General features: G+C 35.3%; 4 protein-coding genes and 1 long non-coding RNA gene across 8 annotated transcripts in view; 4 read left to right on the forward strand and 1 right to left on the reverse strand.

Annotated features, from left to right (window-relative positions):
• The first annotated feature begins 2,368 nt into the window (after positions 1-2,368).
• Positions 2,369-3,553, forward strand: LOC114518456. The gene is made up of 3 exons (XR_003686488.1): positions 2,369-2,453; positions 2,825-2,913; positions 3,411-3,553. It is a non-coding gene; the product is annotated as an uncharacterized LOC114518456 (long non-coding RNA).
• A 2,658-nt stretch (positions 3,554-6,211) lies between these two features.
• The window catches only part of LOC114517923, a 28,385-nt gene continuing 13,748 nt past the window's right edge, over positions 6,212-20,848 (reverse strand). The window contains exon 24 of one of the 3 annotated variants that reach the window (XM_028537775.1): positions 6,212-6,239. The gene's annotated coding sequence lies outside the window, so the exon portion shown is untranslated. Of the gene's footprint in view, positions 6,240-6,860; positions 6,899-15,088; positions 15,158-20,848 lie in introns of those variants that run through there. The other 2 variants (XM_028537773.1, XM_028537774.1) reach the window with 2 other exon arrangements.
• Positions 7,905-14,043, forward strand: LOC114517924 (adhesion G protein-coupled receptor L4-like). Of its 2 annotated transcripts, none has more exons than XM_028537777.1 (11): positions 7,905-7,945; positions 10,255-10,408; positions 10,733-10,810; positions 10,907-11,055; positions 11,158-11,228; positions 11,339-11,371; positions 11,613-11,796; positions 11,986-12,251; positions 12,451-12,722; positions 12,842-12,911; positions 13,185-14,043. In XM_028537777.1, the coding sequence occupies exons 3-11, from the start codon at positions 10,765-10,767 to the stop codon at positions 13,816-13,818; spliced, it is 1,725 nt and encodes a 574-aa protein (XP_028393578.1). In that variant the 5' UTR covers positions 7,905-7,945; positions 10,255-10,408; positions 10,733-10,764; the 3' UTR covers positions 13,819-14,043. The 2 variants fall into 2 exon arrangements, with proteins under 2 accessions (XP_028393578.1, XP_028393577.1); XM_028537776.1 differs by lacking the exon at positions 7,905-7,945 and adding an exon at positions 9,816-9,875.
• LOC114517925 (galaxin-like) lies at positions 14,434-17,913 on the forward strand. The gene is made up of 7 exons (XM_028537778.1): positions 14,434-14,551; positions 15,559-16,109; positions 16,453-16,719; positions 16,826-17,103; positions 17,195-17,411; positions 17,496-17,698; positions 17,829-17,913. The coding sequence occupies exons 1-6, from the start codon at positions 14,482-14,484 to the stop codon at positions 17,649-17,651; spliced, it is 1,539 nt and encodes a 512-aa protein (XP_028393579.1). The 5' UTR covers positions 14,434-14,481; the 3' UTR covers positions 17,652-17,698; positions 17,829-17,913.
• LOC114517922 lies at positions 17,682-20,176 on the forward strand. Its single transcript, XM_028537769.1, has 5 exons — positions 17,682-17,753; positions 17,829-18,251; positions 18,339-18,750; positions 18,981-19,324; positions 19,410-20,176. Exons 1-5 carry the CDS (start codon positions 17,682-17,684, stop codon positions 20,013-20,015), a joined length of 1,857 nt encoding a protein of 618 aa, XP_028393570.1. The 3' UTR covers positions 20,016-20,176.

Raw genomic sequence — 20,848 nt, forward strand, 5'->3', positions numbered from 1 at the left:
TGTTTTTCTTCATGTTGTTTATTACTGAAGCTAAAGAATTGAGATACAACAATCTTTGACTGACTTTAGGTGTAAGACGTTCGCCCAGCTATTGTAGACCGCATGGAATCGATTCAATTCCTTTAAAAATTTGTGAATCAAGATGAATATGAACTTAGTGAATCTGTAATTGCTGCTATATGTTTTGGCTAAAATATAAAAAAAACTGTTGTATGTCTCCAAAACAAAGGAGCTTATATTTATGATACCAAAAAGTACAGGATTGTTTGACATCAGAAATACAAAGAATTCGGCACACAGCGACAATTCAAAAGACAACTTTTTTCTAGGCTTTTAGCAATTCGTTTATAGTAACATCGCTCACGATGATGTTCGGAGTTGATCGGCATGTTGTCGTACATTATCATACCACGTGATCTGCTATGATCACATGGTAATTATCGCCGATAAAACTAATCTCAACGTTAAAAAAAAATTTCTTTAGATTGGTGGCGATCGAAGGTGGACAGCAAGATCGAAGCTCAGCAAGATTGAAGATTGTTCCAGGAAGAAGGAGTTCGCCGTTGACTAAAAGGTGGGTTCCGGCGATTATATGCGTAATCTGCGGTTGCTTTGTCCGACCCCAGTAGGGGGACCGTTTGCCTAGAGCGTTTTGGTCCCCCGCACGCTGCTAGTTGACTAGTTCCCACTTGTAGGCCTTTACACTAATCTACGGGAAGGCCGTAGGCCTTCCTTAAGGAGTACAGTGTAGCTGAGCCGAACCCTTTTTTTCGTTGTATATAGGTTTATCTGAACAGCTAGTTGTCAAGATGAAGGTGAAGACTCGCCCGGCAAATTCAAAATGGCGATGCCAAAGAAAACCATCCACGTGGACCGTTCGCGGACCTTTCTGAGCAAGATTGTTGTGCTGTCTGGTCAAAGTTAAGTATTTTACTTTGATGTTTGTGTGCCTTCTGCTAATTGTTGGCCAGAAGTAACAAAAAGCCATATACAATATGAAATATTCTGCGTACAAGGTTATCTAAAGTTTCGACCTTAATTCTGCCTGCAATCAGTGCAATGATGATAATTTTTTGCTGAAAATTTATGTCATGAGCAATTTCCGCACCCATAGACTGAACCAGAACTGAACATTTTGTCATTAACGTTTATCTCAACAGCCAGTTATCAAGACGAACGTCAAGAGAACAGTTGAAATAGAAAATAGAAATCAGTTGAAGACTCGCCCGGCCGCCGAATTCAAAATGGCGATCCCATCCACGTGGACCGTTCGCGGACCTTTCTGAGCAAGATTGTTGTGCTGTCTGGTCAAAGTTAAGTATTTTACTTTACTGTTTATGTGCCTTCTGCTAAAACTAGACAATAATTAAGATAGTTGAAAATGCAATTTTATATTAATAATGTCTTCTTATATTCAAGATTTTCTTTGGTCAAGACTCAAGAGTGCAACATGAACTGTGGATATGAACTTTACTGTCAGATGAACATTGGAAGTGACAAGATTTCTGCACCGAGGTAATTCGATTGTTCCTTCAAAAGTTATATCAGCCTTGCAGCTGAAATTCTTGTAGTGAACTTGTAATACATATCAACTGCCCGGGTATATATTTTGTTATTTAGTATAAGGGGGAATTTGCTGCAACTAGGATCTTTTTTTGGAAAATCGTCAGGCAGTCACAAATTTTGTTAAGATTACTAAGTTAACATTGCTTCTATGCTCACTATGTGTCACCAGTAATAAATTCCTGTGGTGGTCTTTAAATAAATATAGCAACCATAGTTATATGTGGAGGGATGAGGTATAACCATAGAATACCTGACCAAAAACTATACAATAATTAAGATAGTTGAAAATGCAATTTTATATTAATAATGTCTTCTTATATTCAAGATTTTCTTTGGTCAAGACTCAAGAGTGCAACATGAACTGTGGATATGAACTTTACTGTCAGATGAACATTGGAAGTGACAAGATTTCTGCACCGAGGTAATTCGATTGTTCCTTCAAAAGTTATATCAGCCTTGCAGCTGAAATTCTTGTAGTGAACTTGTAATACATATCAACTGCCCGGGTATATATTTTGTTATTTAGTATAAGGGGGAATTTGCTGCAACTAGGATCTTTTTTTGGAAAATCGTCAGGCAGTCACAAATTTTGTTAAGATTACTAAGTTAACATTGCTTCTATGCTCACTATGTGTCACCAGTAATAAATTCCTGTGGTGATCTTTAAATAAATATAGCAACCATAGTTATATGTGGAGGGATGAGGTATAACCATAGAATACCTGACCAAAAACTATACAATAATTAAGATAGTTGAAAATGCAATTTTATATTAATAATGTCTTCTTATATCAAGATCTTTTCAAGACTCAAGAGTGCAACATGAACTGTGGATATGAACTTTACTATCAGATGAACATTGGAAGTGACAAGATTTCTGCGCAAAGGTAATTCGATTGTTCCTTCAAAAGTTATATTAGCCTTGCAGCTGAAATTCTTGTGGTGACCTTGTAATACATATCAACTGCCCGGGTATATATTTTGTTATTTAGTATAAGGGGGAATTTGCTGCAACTAGGATCTTTTTTTGGAAAATCCTCAGGCAGTCACAAATTTTGTTAAGATTACTAAGTTAACATTGCTTCTATGCTCACTATATGTCACCAGTAATAAATTCAAATAAATATAGCAACCATAGTTATATGTAGAGGGATGAAGTATAACCATAGAATACCTGACCAAAAACTAGACAATAGTTAAGATAGTTGAAAATGGAATTTTATATTAATCATGTCTTATTTATATATCTATATTCAAGATTTTTCTTGGTCAAGAGTGAAACATGAGCTGTGGATATGAACTTTACTGTCAGATGAACATTGGAAGTGACAAGATTTCTTCACAGAGGTAATTTGATTTTGTCATGGATGGTCAGCATTTGATTTTAAAAAGCCACTACATTGTTGAGATGACAACTATGAAATCGAAATTTGCTTCTATGGTCACCATGTGTGAAACCAATGATGAAACTTGATGCTATAACAGCTGAACCAGTCTGGCTGATTACTAAAATTCCTGTGGTGGTCTTACAATTAATATCCACGAAAAAGTGGGAGAACTTGGGAGAAATTTTTCTGATTTCCCTGTGATTTATATTCTGTAGTACTCAGAAGGGTGATACCCAGTTTTTCTGTGTTCAAATAAAATAGTGACATATGTCTGGGTTGAATATATGCATGTGACACATTCTTTTTATTGAAAATGGCAAAAATATAATTGGCATAAAACAGATAACTAAAGTAAGATAATGAGTAATATCTTTTAATAATGATGTCAGGTTGAAAATACAAACTTTGCTGCCACTTTTTGCCTAAAAGGATTGATGAAATGCTTTTTCTCTTTAGAATGAATGAAGTTGAAGAAAGTTGAAAGGCACCCCTGAAGAACCTGAATTATTTTAGCCCTATCCTAGATTCATTAATTAATATATTTTAGTGTGTGATAACATGTGTGAAATGTGATCAATTATGTGACAATTTTCAAAACTTGGATTTATAAAGAGAAATTATTCTTTGTAAAGTTTAAGAAGTAAACCTTTTTTGTCTGGTGGTGTTAGTGTTTTGATTTTGCATGTTTTTCCGTGTGCTTTCACAATTGAAAAGATTTTGGCAGTTGCTTCTAAATGTTTTTTGAAAAGTTTAAGAAGAAACTTGATTTTTGCCTTGTGGTGTTTGTTTTGTTTCGATTTTGCATGTTTTTCCTTGTGCTTTCACAATTGAAAAGATTTTGGCAGTTGCTTTGGCTTTTTCTTATACTTCTTTTCTCTTTAATTTCTTCTTAGTATTAGTTTTTGGTCTAAATATATTTCTTCTTATTATTTTTTTGATGAAATTCTTTTTTTTACTTTAGTGTTGAAGAAAGTTGAAAGGCACCCAGATTCATTAATTTATATATTTTAGTGTGAAATGTGATGAATTATGTGACAATTTTCAAAACTTGGATTTATAAAGATAACTTTTTTCTTTGTAAAGTTTAAGAAGTAAACCTTTTTCATCTGGTGGTGTTAGTGTTTTTATTTTGCAAGTTCTTCTGTGTGACTTGACAATTCTAAATTAAACCTCTTAATATTTTTTAGTATTTTTTCTAAGTTAAAAAAAAACCTGTTATTATTATCTTCTATTTATCTAGTTTTTTCTTTTCTCTCTAGTTTTCTTTTCTAGTTTTTACTTCTATTTCTCTAGTTTTTTTTCTACTTAGTTTTTTTTCTCTAGTTTTTTTTCTCTTCTACTTAGTTTTTTTTCTCTAGTTTTTTTTTTCTCTCTAGTTTTTTCTACTCTAGTTTTTACTTCTATTTCTCTAGTTTTTTTTACTCCAGTTTTTACTTCTGTTTCTCTTTCTTCTTTTTTGTCTAGTTTTTTTTGTCTAGTTTTTTTCTGTCTAGTTTTCTTTCTCTAGTTTTTACTTCTATTTCTCTAGTTTTTTTTTCTATTTTTCTAGTTAGTTTTTTTGTCTAGTTTTTTTTCTCTCTAGTTTTTACTTCTATTTCTCTAGTTTTTTTCTATTTTTCTAGTTAGTTTTTTGTCTAGTTTTCTTTTTGTCTAGTTTTTTCTGTCTAGTTTTTTTTTCTCTAGTTTTTACTTCTATTTCTCTAGTTTTTTCTCTAGTTTTTTTTCTAGTTTTTTCTATCTATTTCTCTAGTTTTTTCTATTTTTCTAGTTAGTTTTTATGTCTATTTTTTTTTCTAGTTTTTTTTTTCTAGTTTTTTCTATCTATTTCTCTAGTTTTTTTCTATTTTTCTTAAATTTTAGAAAGAAAAAAGTCAAGCCGAAAATTTTTTTAGACAAAGTATTATGTCTTGGGCTACCTGTGTCTGTCTTGGGCTACCTGTGTCTGGCTTGACACAGGTAGCCCAAGACATAATACTTCTTGATAAAAAAAATATCTAAGAGAATTTCAAAAAAGTGAAAAAATGTAAATTTTTTCAGTCTCGTGAAAATCACCCTGTCAAATTTTCGTGAAAAAAAAATTGGTAAGGTAAGTAAACATGAGTTTTTTAAAAGCGGGAAATTTTTAAATCTTGAAGCCTTTTTAGGAGACACATGATTTTTAAACTTTTTTTACTTGTGCTTTTTTTCAATTTTCAGGTACTTTTGAACGCGAGAAATTTGTTTTAGTTTTTTTATTTCAATTTTTTTTCAATTTACGGTCTTTTTCTTGAAGGCCAAGGAGTCTTTAAATGCTTTTATAGCTTCCAAATCAAACCGAAATTTTTCACGCTAATTTTTGTGCATTGCCCGGAGTTGATACCTTTGTCCTCGGATTGAGAAACGACCGTCTTAACCACTAGACCACCGCATCATATGTCGAAATCTATTGTTCTTTATTTGACCTAATCCTTTTCGATGAAGTATAAATTAAAGAATAACTTCGGGAAGAAAATCGAACCTTTCCCATGCAGGATTCGAACCTAAGCTTACAACCTCGAAGGCCGAAGCCTTAACCACTGCGCCACAGCATCAGTTCTTTATTTGACTTAATCCTATTCGCAGAATTTAAAATTAAGTGACACTTTAGGCGAGAAAAATTGCACTTCTCCCTTCGAGGATTCGAACCTACGCTCACAACCTAGTAGGGCGGTAGCCTTAACCACTTGGCCACCGCATCTTGTGCTGATACTGACAATAAAATAATACACTTTAAGACTTGAAGGCAAAATTGACGACTTTTTCAACGTTCCAAAAACCAACCAAATATGATCTAAAATAAAAGATATTAGCCTCAGGAAGCCATTTTTAGCATTTTAAGACAGTTTTTGAACAGTTCAAAAAGTCGTCAAAATTGACCAAAATATTAAGGGGTAAGCCTTACCATTTTGACGACTTTTTCAATGTTCAAAAAACCAACCAAATATGATCTAAAATGAAAGATATTAGTCTTAAGAAGCCATTTTTAGCATTTTGAGATAGTTTTTGAACAGTTCAAAAAGTGGTCAAAATTGACCAAAGGGGTAAGCCTTACCATTTTGGCCAATTTTGACCACTTTTTGATTCTTCTAAAAACCAACCAAATATGCTCTAAAAATAAAAGTTATTAGTCTTAGGAAGCCATTTTTAGCATTTTAAGACAGTTTTTGAACAGTTCAAAAAGTGGTCAAAATTGACCAAAATTGTAAGCGGTAAGCCTTACCATTTTTGACGACTTTTTCAATGTTCCAAAAACAAACCAAATATGATCTAAATTGAAGGATATAAGTCTTAGGAAGCAGTTTTTAGCATTTTAAGACAGTTTTTGAACAGTTGAAAAAGTGGTCAAATTTGACCAAAATGGTAAGGGGTAAGCCTTACCATTTTGGTAAATTTTGACGACTTTTTCAATGTTCCAAAAACCAACCAAATATGATCTAAAATGAAAGATATAAGTCTTAGGAAGCAATTTTTAGCATTTTAAGACAGTTTTTGAACAGTTTAAAAAGTGGTCAAAATTGACCAAAATGGTGAGGGGTAATCCTTACCATTTTGGTCAATTTTGACAACTTTTTCAATGTTCCAAAAACCAACTAAATATGATCTAAAATAAAAGATACAAGTCTTAGGAAGCAATTTTTAGCATTTTAAGACAGTTTTTGAACAGTTCAAAAAGTGGTCAAAATTGACGAAAATGGTAAGGGGTAAGCCTTACCATTTTGGTCAATTTTGACGACTTTTTCAATGTTCCAAAAAGCAACCAAATATGCTCTAAAACGAAATATATTAGCCTTAGGAAGAAATTTTTAGCATTTTAAGACAGTTTTTGAACAGTTCAAAAATTCGCCAAAATTGACCAAAATATTAAGGGGCAAGCCTTACCATTTTTGACGACTTTTTCAATGTTCCAAAAACCAACCAAATATGCTCTAAAATGAAAGATATTAGTCTTAGGAAGCCATTTTTAGCATTTTAAGACAGTTTTTGAAAAGTTCAAAAAGTCGTCAAAATTGACCAAAATGGTAAGGGGTAAGCCTTACATTTTGGCCAATTTTGACCACTTTTTCATTGTTCTAAAAACTAACCAAATGTGCTCTAAAATGAAAGGTATTAGTCTTAGGAAGCCATTTTTAGCATTTTAAGACAGTTTTTGAACAGTTTGAAAAGTCGTCAAAATTGACCAAAATGGTAAGGGGTAAGCCTTACCATTTTGGCCAATTTTGACCACTTTTTCATTGTTCCAAAAACCAACCAAATGTGCTCTAAAATGAAAGATATTAGTCTTAGGAAGCCATTTTTAGCATTTTAATAAGACAGTTTTTGAACAGTTCAAAAAGTCATCAAAATTGACCAAAATGGTAAGGGGTTACTTACCATTTTAGCCAAAATTGACGAATTTTAAAAATTTCCCTAAAAATGTGTTAACGTTGTGAAAATGGCTTCAAATATTCACTAAGACTTATCTCTTTGGTTTTTGAGCATATTTGTTTGTTTTTGGAACGTTGAAAAAACCATCATTTTTCGCATGGTAAGGGCACACTTACCATTAGCCAAAATTGACGAATTTTTAAAATTTTCCAAAAATGTGTTAACGTTGTGAAAATGGCTTCAAGTATTTACTAAGACTAATTTCTTTGGTTTTTTAGCATATTTGGTTTGTTTTTGGAACGTTGAAAAAACCATCATTTTTCGCATGGTAAGTTGCAATCTTGTTTTTAGCATTTGTGGTACGAATCTATCAAACATACTATAGGTTGTTTGATATGATCGGGAAATATCTTTAATTACTCACTTGTCCCAGCTGTATTTGCGTTGGAGCAGGTTAATATTTACACAGGTTACAGTTTAGATCGGAATATAATTGCGTAGTTCAAAATAGGTTTAAAAAAGACAAAAGAAACACTAATTAATTCTATGTGTGATGAGGAAGGCAAACGAGCGAAGAACCATAGAAAAGCTGTAGTGAAAAAGAAAAGGTAACTAATATGACATATTCTTAACAAACCTTAAAGATGCTCAAATTTATAATAACGTAATTTCGAGATTTACGAAAATGTTCACTTTGCAATAACGAAGTCTCCTCTAAGACCGTCAAAACCCCAAAACTTCATCTTTTATTTGATTTTCTTATTCACGTTATCTCACATAAAGTATCCGGAAACCTAAAGCAATACACTAAAAATCTGCTTATCTCACGATCTAACTTACTATATACAGAATTTATTTAATTATTCGATAGTTTTATTTATACAATTAAAGGAAATTTTGGCCAGCATTAATTCGTAGCTTACTAATAGACATACAGGCTTGAACCATGAATATCGTGCATGCTTGGATAATAACATAGCGATTCATTGCCTGTGGTTGTACAAGTTCAAAGGGAAAGTTCAAAATTCCAAATACAATGAAAATATTCACTATCAATAATCATTAATTCATGCATAAAGCAAGCTCTAATCTTGTAATGTTTCAACATAAAAAATCTTAGACTTAGTTAATGTAAGAAAATACCCGTTAACATTATAATAATAGCAAGCTTTAGCAGTGACTACGAGTACGACTACGAGTACGAGATTCGTCATTCTCGCGCGTTGTTTGCTTACGCCATCAGCCAAAACTCGTAGTCGTTGGGCTTTCGAGTACGAAGTTTATCAAAAAACTCGTAGTCGTTGGGCTTTCGAGTACGAAGTTTATCAAAAAACTCGAAGTTTATCAAAAAACTCGTACTCAAAAGCCCGGCGACTACGAGTTTTGACTGATGGCGTAAGCAAACAACGCGCGAGAATGACGAATCTCGTAGTCGTACTCGTAGTCACTGCTAAAGCTCCGTAATAACATTTATACACCGTAATTTTCTTAAAATAACAAACGTTATATTTTAAAATATGATTCGTGTAGACCTAACAAGAAATGAATGATGTATCTGGCAACTAAATGAGGAGAGCGCGCATGCATGTGATTACGAAATGAAACGATTTTGCTTAAGTGGCTCTTAAAGGTCCTACAATATATGCATGAAAATCTCACAGCCTAATCCGACTACGAATTTATTATCTATAAAATGTAAATTAAATATATTGTCATTTTCAACGCGTTTAACGCAACTATAGTCTTTACATATTTCCAAAATAGTGAGGTAAAGGCCCTAACTATCTTATAAAACCGAAAATCTACAATTATAGTCTATAGTATAACTACGTCTAAAAAAGTTCACAACGATTTTCTCTTTGCGAAATCGCGCATATATCATGATAAAAAACTGATGCATCCTGTTTGTTTGAACAGGTGCAAACAGAAGCAAAGGAAGAAGCATATTGTTGTTACATGCAAAGTTGTTATAATTAATGATATTTCTTGATATGTCAGATTGGCACGCTATGCACTTTTCATATTTAATGCTGTTTTGGTTACATCGAAGCAAGTTTGAATTTCTTAATGCTTGATTCTGAACATGCATGCATGCATTCCATGCAAGTATTATTGTAAGGAAAACGTGCATGGGAGGTATACATATCTAAAATTGACTTCCGCACACTACGATAACCAGATCAAATTAATCATATTTTAATGGAAATGTTTTTCACAAATACAGGAAATTGATGCTCGCCATGACGCGATGTTTTTTACAAAATTAATAAAAGAACTTCATCTATAGCCAATGTATTAAACACCATTTATCAGTATTTTGTTTGATCCGCTGCGATTATTGGGCCATGTGTGTGTCTGATTGACAGTATAGATAAAGACTGATAAACTCACTGATCGAAAATACTTAGACTTAATTTAACTGTCTTAATACAGAAATTGCAGATATTATTATAGCTATATAGTATAGCCGATTGCCAGGGTATAGGTCCGAATGAAGAGGTTAACTTTCCCACTGACTTATTTCTAACGTGGATCAAAGTAAGTGAAATATAATAAAATCCTTCGCGTGTCTACTTTTTTTCGTATCTCGATAGAGCAATATTACTCTAATAAATGCATGCGTATATATATATATAGTCAGGCTTCAGACTGGGAATGAAAAAGAGTCTAGTTTTGCATGACAAGGCAGCAGACCTTAATTCCCATTTCCTATGTGCATGTATATTGTCATCAGCAATACTGACTTTCTCATTTCTGGTTTCATGATTTGATAGGCATGCAGATTCAATTTACACTAAAAAAGCTTTACAATTACATGCACGCAATAATCAAAATAATTTTTCATCTGAAGCATATTGATTCGTTCATCGTTCCTCGTGTTTGCAGAAAGGACTTCAATTATAGTTTTTTGTAACAGGCATTTGACAAATTGAAAAGTCCTTAAGCTAGAGTTCAAACGATTGAACCAAAAGAAGTTAAAAAATATTGGAAAGAAGAGATTCACGATTGATGTGATATGGAATATAGAAAACTATCAAACTACGGAAGAGAATAACAAAATCAGAACTATGGTATGTACATGAAAACTTAATATATTCTCAATTTCTCATTTAAAATATTCTCAAGTGCACTTACAACTGTCAAAAATATTGCTGATCTCAGATTCCGCTATATGCATATAAGGTAAATGCAACATCTGTCTCAATAAAATAGCCCCAGCCGTACAATCAATGTTAAAGAAGTTTCAAGCAAAAAAGTTAGAACAAAATAACACTGCTAACACCCTGAGGTAAATTATAAAAGAAAGACTCTTATAATGGCATTCAAACACAGCTCTGCCTGCCCGACCAAAAAACGAGTAAGGTCTATCAATATTTTGCCTTTCTTTTAAATAGCGAAGTAACAAACTGAAGGGTCAGAAGTAAAAATGAATAAAATGATTATTGTCTATTTGTCACTGTTCCTGTACCAAGGTAAGTCTATATCACATATTTTACGCCATGTAATATCACATATTTCTAAAATAAAATACGTTAATGTTTAATGCTGTTTATTATATCAATATATAGGCCATGTATTTTCTCAAGAGTTCGTAGCTAATGGCACATCACATGTTAATGTGACAGGATGTATTCGTATACGTGAGAGGAATGCGTGGGACGTTCTTGATCGTGAATCTGACGTGTACAAAGACATCGCTAAAAACCTCACTCGAGGGGTGAATAAGTATAGATTTGTAATATTTCATGCAAAATATAGATATTTCCAGTTGTCCACATAAATAACACATAAATAGCTACTGCTTTCTCCCCATCTATAGTTTGTCAATTTTTTCCCAAATTACTTCCGTTGGGTGCATCTTAATGTAACAGTGGAAGAACTCTTTATTTGGTAAGCATGGTTTGGTGTGCTTGGCATACCTTAAACAGTTTTGTAATTTGTTTCAAGGATAGGTACCATGCAAACTCAATTGAACTAGCAGATATTCATTTATTTAATAGGCCGACATTTCCAGAGAAGAAAGATGCAAAAAAGTGAGATAATTTTAAGCGTAAATATAAGAAACCATAAGAAATAGAAGTATAGAGAGATGAGAATAACGTAATATTTTGGAAGAAAGATTCCTAGGATCATAGTGGTCATGTTAGAAAGTTTAAAATGTTTGTATGAAAAACAATAAAATGATCAAAGAAGAATAAAATAGGTAGAAGAAAAGACAGTGAAGAGAAGAAAGGAAAGTATAGAAGATGACAAAATTATATTATTTACTTTTAGCTTGTCATTTGTGATCATTGCACGAAACAAGTATAAAACAACGTCTTTTGAAAGGAAGGCTGAGGCCGAATTCGAGTTACCTAATAGTTTGTTTTGGTACAATTGGCACCACATACACACCGATAAAGATAGCGAAGGGTTTGTCACATTAGAGGGGCTGAAAGTTAAATATAAAGATATAGATGTAAGAAAATAATGCGTGATTCATAACCCCAATGCTCCTTTAAGGGATTATGACAAATTAACGTTTATATATGTCATTCAAAGTTGAAACTACCTTGCAATTCTAGTGTGAAATGTATTCAATCTCTTGCATCGCAATTTGACAAGAATTAATCGTCCACAGACTTTAAAAATTTTCCAATTTTTTTAGCTACTTCCTGAACCCATAGTAGAAAATGTCACCCTAAACTACATGGCATTTATCACGAAATTAAGAAATGCAAACAGCAATGGTGAAGGCGATGAAACACCAACTAGATCACCATCAGGGAATTCCTCAGTAGAAGGTTCATTTAATACCTCGGTGTCCCCGAGTGAACCCAAAGAGCCGCGTGAAATATCTTACATAGCGTATATTGGTATTACATTATCTATGATTGGCTTGCTCATCACAATGACATCAATATGTTTCTTCAGGTAATCATACATTACCATGCAAAGCAGATAATTATAAATTAGGATAAATTATAACATTACGGTTATATGACCAATTTATTTGGGTAATCTTTAATACCGTTAGAATTTTGTCTCTATTCAAAACTTCCCAAAATCGTGTTGCTGGAGAAAATCCCGTCGTTAAACTAAAGAATTCAACCAATTTTTTCTCATTATTTAGAAGGTTACGAAAATTTCGACGAAATCAAATTCTGGTTCATATTTGCGTCACAATAATGGCAGGGATGTTGCTATCAATATTATCTTTCACATACGAAGGAAATAAGAGCTATTGTACAGCGTTAGCGCAGTTACTACACTACTTCATCTTAGCTGCAGTATCTTGGATGTGTGTTGAGGCGTACAATCTATACAGAGATCTTGTTAAAGTGTTTAATACAACCACATTGTCAGGCAGGGGCTTCACATTAAGAGCTTGTATATGCGGTTACGGTAAGATGTTCTTGAACGAAAGTTAAATTGTTTTTGCTCCAAACTATCAATATAGGACCTGTTTGTATAAAGGTGCATCCTGAAGAAAGCTTTCTTTGATGTGTCTCGTCTACTTCCAGGTCTTCCAGCAGTGATTGTGGGCGTGACCTCCGCTGTGGATATCAGGTTTTATGGTCGGAGAAATGACGCGTGAGTACTAAGACTGTTTTTTCTCCTCGCTAACTGGGCCTTAATCGACGTTTTTTGCTTTTTAAATGTCTATCCTCATATAACATAATGATCCCCGCCTATCCTATTCATTGATACGTTGCAGTTTTCGCTTGGCAACACACATCAAACGTACTCAGTTCAACTGCATCTTCAAAATTGTCTTGTCATCTCGTGTTCCATCCTTTCTCTTTGCTGTGTCATAATATCACAGTCATTCACATCCCATGAATATCACTCCCAATTCCGTTTTAGATGTTGGATGACGTCGTCAGCATTCTTCGTCAGCTTCCTCACTCCAGTGCTTCTCACGGTCTTCGTAAACATTGTCTTCTTCGGTCTGATCATGCGCGAAATTATTCAAATATCTCAACGTGACGCGAACAACATCAGATCAAGTCTACGCGCGGCAGTCTCTCTTTCGGTCGTATTCGGGTTTTGTTGGCTTCTTGCGGGAATTTCCACGTTTACCACAAACCCCCTCGTGACGTACGCGTTTGTCATCCTATCGTCATTCCAAGGCCTGTTTATATTCATATTTCACGGAATTGGTAAGCAAGAGCTGCGCGATTCTTGGAAAAGCTTGCCCATATTCAAATGGCAGTTCAACAAATTCAGTAATACTGAAATCCAAGGCCGCGGAAAGACCGAGTCGACTACCCAGGATACACCGCAGATGCCAAAGAGATGTTCCACGGATGCGGTGGGAAAATTGAGGGAAGATTACTTCTCAGCCTTTGATGCAGGATTTCGCTCAGCCTGTGATGCGGGTCACAACACAGCCTACGCCAAAGAAAGTATACTGAACAGCAATGAGCACAACGATGAAATTCCTGACTTGCACGAGAAAAAACACAGCGTGTTGAAAAAGATTGAAAGTAATTGTTAATGGGCAGATTTGTTGAAGGGTGGTTCCTTTCAGTTATGAAGATCATAAATGGCTATTGGCTATAGACGCAGACATTACAAATAAAAAACTTTAAGATTTTAAAAACAGTTAAAAGTACTGGCAGTATAAGAGTAACGCACTGTCATGTTTTAATATGTAATAATTATAACGTTATTTCAAATTTGTAATTTATCAAGTTACATCAAAGATTATCATAAAAATTCAGGGAATAATTTATAGACTGAAGTGGTGATCTTTTGGGTAACAGTTTTATTACACCAAATAAAATCGCTTGCTTTGCTTGTTTTTTCAATATGATTTGTCTTTCGCAATTTTGAATAATTTCAATTGATGTTGCTCAAGATTAGTGAACTTTTGTTGTTGATATAACAGTTGACTGTTAATAAAAAATTGCGCAAGAATTCAAATCCGCCAAAACTAATTATATGTGTTTCAATTATATTAATAAAAAAGACATAGCATGTTTGCAGAATTAGTTAACGTCAAAAAACAATCGAGATTATCCAGACCGTATTTGAATAATATATTAAAAAGTACAGTACATATATATAGGGAGACTGTCTAATTGAATTTGCCACACTTGATAGAGTTTGCAAGTTTCATCTGCAGTGGTGACTATCGAAGTAATCTAGCTTAGCTGTCATGGGACTGAAAACAGGCAATATTTTCGTTATCGGACTGGTTGCAGGATTATTACAGTTCACTTATGGAGGTATAGTTCTAAAATTTGTTTTAACTTTTTTACGTAAAGAATTTGGGTGTGGTAAAAAGAGATATCTCTCCCTGAGTACTTCGATAATCTTATATCATTATCCACTTTTTATTTTAAAAAATTACGAAATCTCTAGCACTCTTTCCAAACGACGCTTATAAACGACGCCTAGAATGTTCATGATGTATTCATGGCGGAACGAAGGCAGAACAACGGGAAGTTGCAAAAAATGCATATCAGTACGGCGTCAGTGGAAGCAACGCCCAAGGCTTTCGGGGAAGCTTTTTACTGACTTGATAGACCAGCTATTCTGTAAGAGGCTGCAAAATGTGAACTTTATAAATCTATAAATCTCCAATCTATCGCTTAGTCAGAAGATTTAAACTTTACGAATTAGAAATATTAATTAGGATTCTCATGCGTTGTTCGGTTAGTATATATAAGCACGATTAATCAGTCAAAACTGGTCCTTAAGATTCTACAAAACTTTCTTCTTTTCAAGAGGTCAGAGGTAGCAGTATCATAATGCAATCTTTCCAACTTATATCCAAGGCTAGGAGATTCAACCTATTGATTTTGTTCATCCCAGCACAAATGCTTCGGTATCTATGATATTAATTATGGACAAGTTAAACTTGGTCAATTAGGAATCACAGAGGAAAACTCAAAAGTACACGCTTGTAAATCCCAATTTAACAGGGCTTTTGTTTTTTTTCAATTAAACTAAATAAAGTACACATCCAAGAGCATTCAATTTTCTTTGTTTGTATTTAATGTTGACAATCGGCTAATTGTGTTGACTGTCAGTAAACCCAGTTGGCTTGCAGTTACCGCTGAGTCAACAATTTGCAGCATCAATATTGTTTTGGGTGGAAATGTTTAATCAAACAAGCGATCAAAAATATTTTAATCTTCATTTTTTTATACTTGCAAGTGGCGTGGGGGAGGGGGTAAAACGGATGCCCTCTGCGGTGATCCCATCCCCTAAATATTGTCTTTATTTATAGAGAATAAAGTTGTGAAAAGATCGACGCTAACTTGTGCAGACGTTCCATACGATCCTCACAATGAAATATGCTGTAGTGGTGACATTTTGCCGAGAGAAGGGAAGAATGACGCGTGTTGCCATAGAAACAGGTATTCTACCGACAGACAAGTGTGTTGTAATGACGTCATCGTGCCCAAGACTACGGCAGGATGTGATATTCCGAATGTTTGTCGACAGTCTCCGATGCGGTTTGTAACTAAAACCCAGGCCTGTTGTGGTGGTGTCTTATACCCCGTTAGTATTGCAAAGGATCACGAGTGCTGTCAAAATGTCGCGCCGTACAAATATCACGAACAAATCTGTTGTTTTGGCACGGTGCACGCACGAAAGGGAAACGCATCGTGTTGTGGCACGCGTGCTTACGACGCGAACACGCAAATGTGCTGTGCAGGTGAGATTGAAACAAGAACACCTCAAGGTTGTCCAGGGTTGAACGCTGTTCTTGTGAAGAGTTGTAAGACGTCTCCTATTCCTTTTTTCCGCGAAGGCTATGGATGTTGCGCAAAACAGGTGAGGAAAAATATATTACAGAAGTGTCGATATGCTCACATTAGAGAAGTAACCATATTAGAGAGTTGACCATTTTAAAGAGATGCGAATTTAGAGAAGTAACCATATTAGAGAGTTGACCATTTTAGGGAGATGCCAATTTAGAGAAGTAACCATACTAGAGAGGTGACCACATTAGAGAGGTGATTACATTAGAGAGACGTGTTCATTTTAGAAAAGTGAGCGTATTAGAGAGGTGACCCTAATAGACAGGTAACCATACTAGAGAGGTGGCCACAGTAGAGGGGGACTGTCTAGATACAATTACGCCTTCAAACTTCACACAATTTTGAAACTCATTTAGTTGTTCACAAAGAATGCTGCGATGAGTCAACGGCTAGGTTGCTGTATGAATAAATTTGTTTTCAATGGAGACGCATACAAATGCTGTAAAGACGGAAGTTTGTATAAACGCGGAGAGAACATGACTTGTTGTGGTGATCAGTATTATGACAGAAATAAATATATATGTTGTGGGGGGAAACTGGCAGAGATAAAGGATGGTGTTGCACCTGAATGCTGTAACGATAAGGTTTATGATCGCATCAGAGAAGTATGTTGCGCAGGGAAGGTATGGCGACACTGATTTTGCAATAGATGTAATGCTAGGTTGTTAAATTGAAAAGTTAGTTCACATGTAAAAGTATGGCCGATATCCATCTTTCATCCTTTTTCAGATCTACCGAAGCAACAAGACAGTAAATTATGGTTGTTGTGCAGACAAGCCGTATAACTATCGTACCACGTTATGTTGCGGAGACAAGCTGTGGAACAACGAAAACTACAACTATGGCTGCTGCGGTGATGGGCAAAATAATCACATCGTCTTTAACTACAAATATCAGACGTGTTGTAATAATATTGTTATTAATAAAAAAGACGGAAAAGATTGTTGCGGAGAACAAGTCTATGATACGACAAAATCGATTTGTTGTCGTACAAACGATTGGAGAAGGTAATGAGTTACACGATTCCAACGAAATCCAAATGGTTTAGGTTGATGTAAAACTTCACAGCACGACTCCTAAATCTCGAACACTTTCTAGGCCAAATCTGCTTGAGAAAAAGGACCAGAACTCAGGATGCTGTGCAGGAAGGCTGTATGATTGGTCGAAACAAATTTGTTGCGATGACAAAGAGGTTGCATATCAAAACTCACAATACACCATTAGCTGTTGTGGAAAGAAAAGTTACGACAGACGAATTATGACCTGCTGTGATAATAAAGTCTATGATAGCAAGAAATTGTGTTGTGGAGATAAGGTAGACTTTGCAGAAGGTTTCTTTATTCATAACTTACACCATCCACTGAAACTGCAATCACTCCATGTTCGTGTTGCATTTTAGATACATGAGCTGAACCCAGGTGAATTTGGATGCTGTTGGTCTAAACCATACAACTATAGCGCAGAACTTTGCTGTAATGGTGTACTGATCCGTCGTGACTCTGGACAGTTGTGTTGTAATAACAAAGTGGTGACAATGCCGGCGGCAAACAAATAAAGTACCCAAGCTGCTGTGGCACACTGGGATATGATTATGCGAATCAGGTGTGGTCGATATATCATCTGGGCCTCCATGCAGCAATATTCAGCAGAAGCGTGCGTTGACTGTGACATTTCTCTGATAAATTGGAAAAATTCTGCGGTTTTAAAATAATTAACTTCATTCGTTTTTCAGGTTTGTTGCAACGGTACAATCCATTCGTCATCCGAGTACGCGTGTTGCAACAACAAGCTTTATCGTCGCAAAGATGGCTCTAAGTTGGAATGCTGCGATGACAAAGTGTTTGACAAGAACACCCAGGTTTGTTGCAGTGGCAAAATTACTTCAGTCGCAAAGCCTCGCTTTACCAGCTGCTGTGGTGACACGCCCTATAACTACTACAATGAACGATGCTGTGATTCAAAAGTCATTGATCCAAAGGAGTATCTGTGCTGTGGTGGACGAGCTATTGCACGAATGGGCGACAGAAACATGGATTGTTGTGGTAGAAAAGTTTATAATAGAACCAAAGGAATTTGTTGTGAGGACACCTTACATCAGGGAGATCCACAACAATTATCATGTTGTCGTGACAAAACGTATGAACACAATAAACAGGTGATTATCCTATACAGTAAAAAGATTTGCGTTGCTTCGAGTATATCAAGGATAATTAAGGTTACGTATGTACATATTCTTCTCTAGATTTGTTGTTCAGACCAAGTGATTTCTCGTGATAATTCGTTATGTTGCAAAGATCAGATCATGAAAAAGACAGGACCCTCTCAGATATGCTGTGGTAGCAAAGTTCACGACTACAAAACACAACTCTGTTGTGGCAACGATAAAGAAACTTTTGTATATTCTCGTAATGGCTCCATTGATCTCGCTTGTTGTCGAGAGAAATCTTTCCATTATTCAAAACAACTTTGTTGTGGTGGTAAGGTCTATTCCAAAAACGAATATGTATGTTGTAATGACAAAGCTTATCCCACCAACGGAGATAAGCTGGGTTGTTGTTACGACAAACCAATTGATTATAGTAAGCAGATATGTTGTCGCAAGCTTGGTGTTACAGATGTTAATGATCCAGACAAAGCCAGATGCTGTCCTGCAGGTAAACAGCGGCAACTATTGATTGCTGCAGTAACTTTTTTACAGCAAACTTCTGTCCTCTTCTTTTGCAATTTATTGAGGTTATCAATTTATGCTTTGGTCACTAGTGATCAAAATGATTATAGCCTTGGGAAATGGGTCTCCTAATTTTCCTGAAGTCCCCAAATTTCTTTGCAAGGCTCTGATCTAGACAATCTTTGAAAATATTTTACTCGTAATGTACCCGTTCAGGTGTCATCCAGGATTACAGAAAGAGCTTTTGCTGCGATGATAAAATCGTCGACTACAATGGCAATAAAAACTTGGATTGTTGTGCGAAGACTACATACGATATGCGAACCCAGATTTGTTGTCACGGAAAACTTTACCCGAGGGGGAAATCATCCACCTTGCAATGTTGTCATGATAAACCGATGAATTATTCTAGTCAAAGATGTTGCAGTGGTAACATTATCTCTAAAGACCGGGGTTTGTGCTGCTACGGAAAAGTTTACCTAACAGACGGCAGTAAGACCCTCGGGTGTTGTGGAAAGTCTATGTATGATAGAAAAAATGAAATATGTTGTAATCAGAAGGTGGTAGATTTTAAATTCTAAAGATTACATTCAAATACTTATTTCTAAAGAACAAGGTTAACAATGTAATTATTTGATTCGCTAGGTGTCACCAACGAATGGCAAAAAGATGCAATGCTGCGGAGGACAGCCGTACGATACAGAAAAATTTGTGTGTTGTTACAACAACAAACTGCAAGCAAGAGTCGGACTTAAGACAAAATGTTGCTCAGAGAAAGCGTACAACGCTGAAACTCATTATTGCTGTTGGCCCAACATCACTCCCAGACCTAAATACCCCGCAACGCGTTACATCGAATGTTGCAATGGAACTGCTTACGATTTTGACCAACAGTTTTGTTGTTCTGACAAAATCTACCAGAAGAAACCTAAAGATCTTCCTCTTAGTCTTGGGCAGAGCTGTTGTGGTGGTAAGGTTTTTGACAAGTCGAAAGATCTGTGTTGCTGGCCAAAAGTCTATCCAAACGGTCTTTCCAGTAAGGTCTGTTGTGGTGGAAAAGCACACGATAAAAATCCTTGGGTTTACAGTTGTTGTGGAGTTAAGTTGTATACTATTGCCAAAGAAATGTGTTGTTATAAAGGCACAATTCAGAGCAAGATTTATGGAGATGATAGCAGATGTTGTGGCACTCAAGTTTATGACAGGAACCAGAAATCCTGTTGTAACTATTTAGAAGATCGTTTCTGCTAAATAATCCGAAATACCTCCAACCACGGAAAACTAAGAAACACAACACTCTGAATTTATTGATTGTTGTAATGATTCTTTGCAAGATTGATTTACAAATGATTTTTAGGTGATAAATTATTATAATAATGATACACAATACGGGTGAAATAATGACGACAAATAAAACCAAAAAAACAAAATTTGGTTCCAATGATCAAAATCTTGTGCACAAAAAAACAACATAATTATTTTGTACTCTATTCATTTTCTAAAAATCAGTGCCATCTTTTTATATACAAGCTGCTACCTGCCTCAAAATATATTAAGCAATTTTTTAACTGATCAACGATCGATTTCATTGAATAATCAGGTTCTGTCAAATTAAAAATTCTTGGAGTATCTTCACCCCAGTCCTGCAGCCGCGCACCCCAGTAATGGTTAAGACGTATTATTTTTGGATCGCTATCAATTGTGCTGCCCGTGCGCATATCATTATGATGAACTGCGGCGGTTAGAATGCGCGCAACTTGAAACACCGACTTTCCCAAGTCGTTTGCCTTTTCGTGGGTTCTACGTCTCAGGCGCGCTATTAAGAGCGGGTTGGTTTTCGCGCTAAGTGGCTTCCCTAAAAACAGGAAGTTTTGCAACGTCATTTGTGAAACATGCGGGTTTTCAGCGCTAAAATTACGTATGAATCGTTTCATGAAACCAGGTTTAACGTCGATAGGGCTAAAGGGATACTCATCAATATCTATCGCCATGTGCCAGGTGAGATTCTTCCCGTGTTTGTCTACACAATCTTGATAAGCAGAGATCTGAGTGCCATCGATCGTATAAGGGTTATGTGCACTCCA

The sequence above is a fragment of the Dendronephthya gigantea genome, unplaced genomic scaffold (genome assembly GCF_004324835.1).
Source record: "Dendronephthya gigantea isolate DGI-Jeju-01 unplaced genomic scaffold, DenGig_1.0 000010F, whole genome shotgun sequence".
In the NCBI taxonomy this organism is placed as follows: Eukaryota; Metazoa; Cnidaria; class Anthozoa; order Malacalcyonacea; family Nephtheidae; genus Dendronephthya; species Dendronephthya gigantea.

Bases quoted from the DNA above. Each gene is read 5' to 3' on its own strand.
- LOC114517924 (XM_028537777.1), top strand. From the start codon at position 10,765: ATGAATAAAATGATTATTGTCTATTTGTCACTGTTCCTGTACCAAG. The intron at 11,229-11,338 runs GTAAGCATGGTT...TTTATTTAATAG, and splicing joins GTGGAAGAACTCTTTATTTG to GCCGACATTTCCAGAGAAGA. The intron at 11,372-11,612 runs GTGAGATAATTT...ATTTACTTTTAG, and splicing joins GAGAAGAAAGATGCAAAAAA to CTTGTCATTTGTGATCATTG.
- LOC114517922 (XM_028537769.1), top strand. From the start codon at position 17,682: ATGATTATGCGAATCAGGTGTGGTCGATATATCATCTGGGCCTCCATG. The intron at 18,751-18,980 runs GTAAACAGCGGC...GTACCCGTTCAG, and splicing joins AGCCAGATGCTGTCCTGCAG to GTGTCATCCAGGATTACAGA. The intron at 19,325-19,409 runs GTGGTAGATTTT...TTGATTCGCTAG, and splicing joins AAATATGTTGTAATCAGAAG to GTGTCACCAACGAATGGCAA.
- LOC114517925 (XM_028537778.1), top strand. From the start codon at position 14,482: ATGGGACTGAAAACAGGCAATATTTTCGTTATCGGACTGGTTGCAGGA. The intron at 14,552-15,558 runs GTATAGTTCTAA...CTTTATTTATAG, and splicing joins ATTACAGTTCACTTATGGAG to AGAATAAAGTTGTGAAAAGA. The intron at 16,110-16,452 runs GTGAGGAAAAAT...AAACTCATTTAG, and splicing joins ATGGATGTTGCGCAAAACAG to TTGTTCACAAAGAATGCTGC.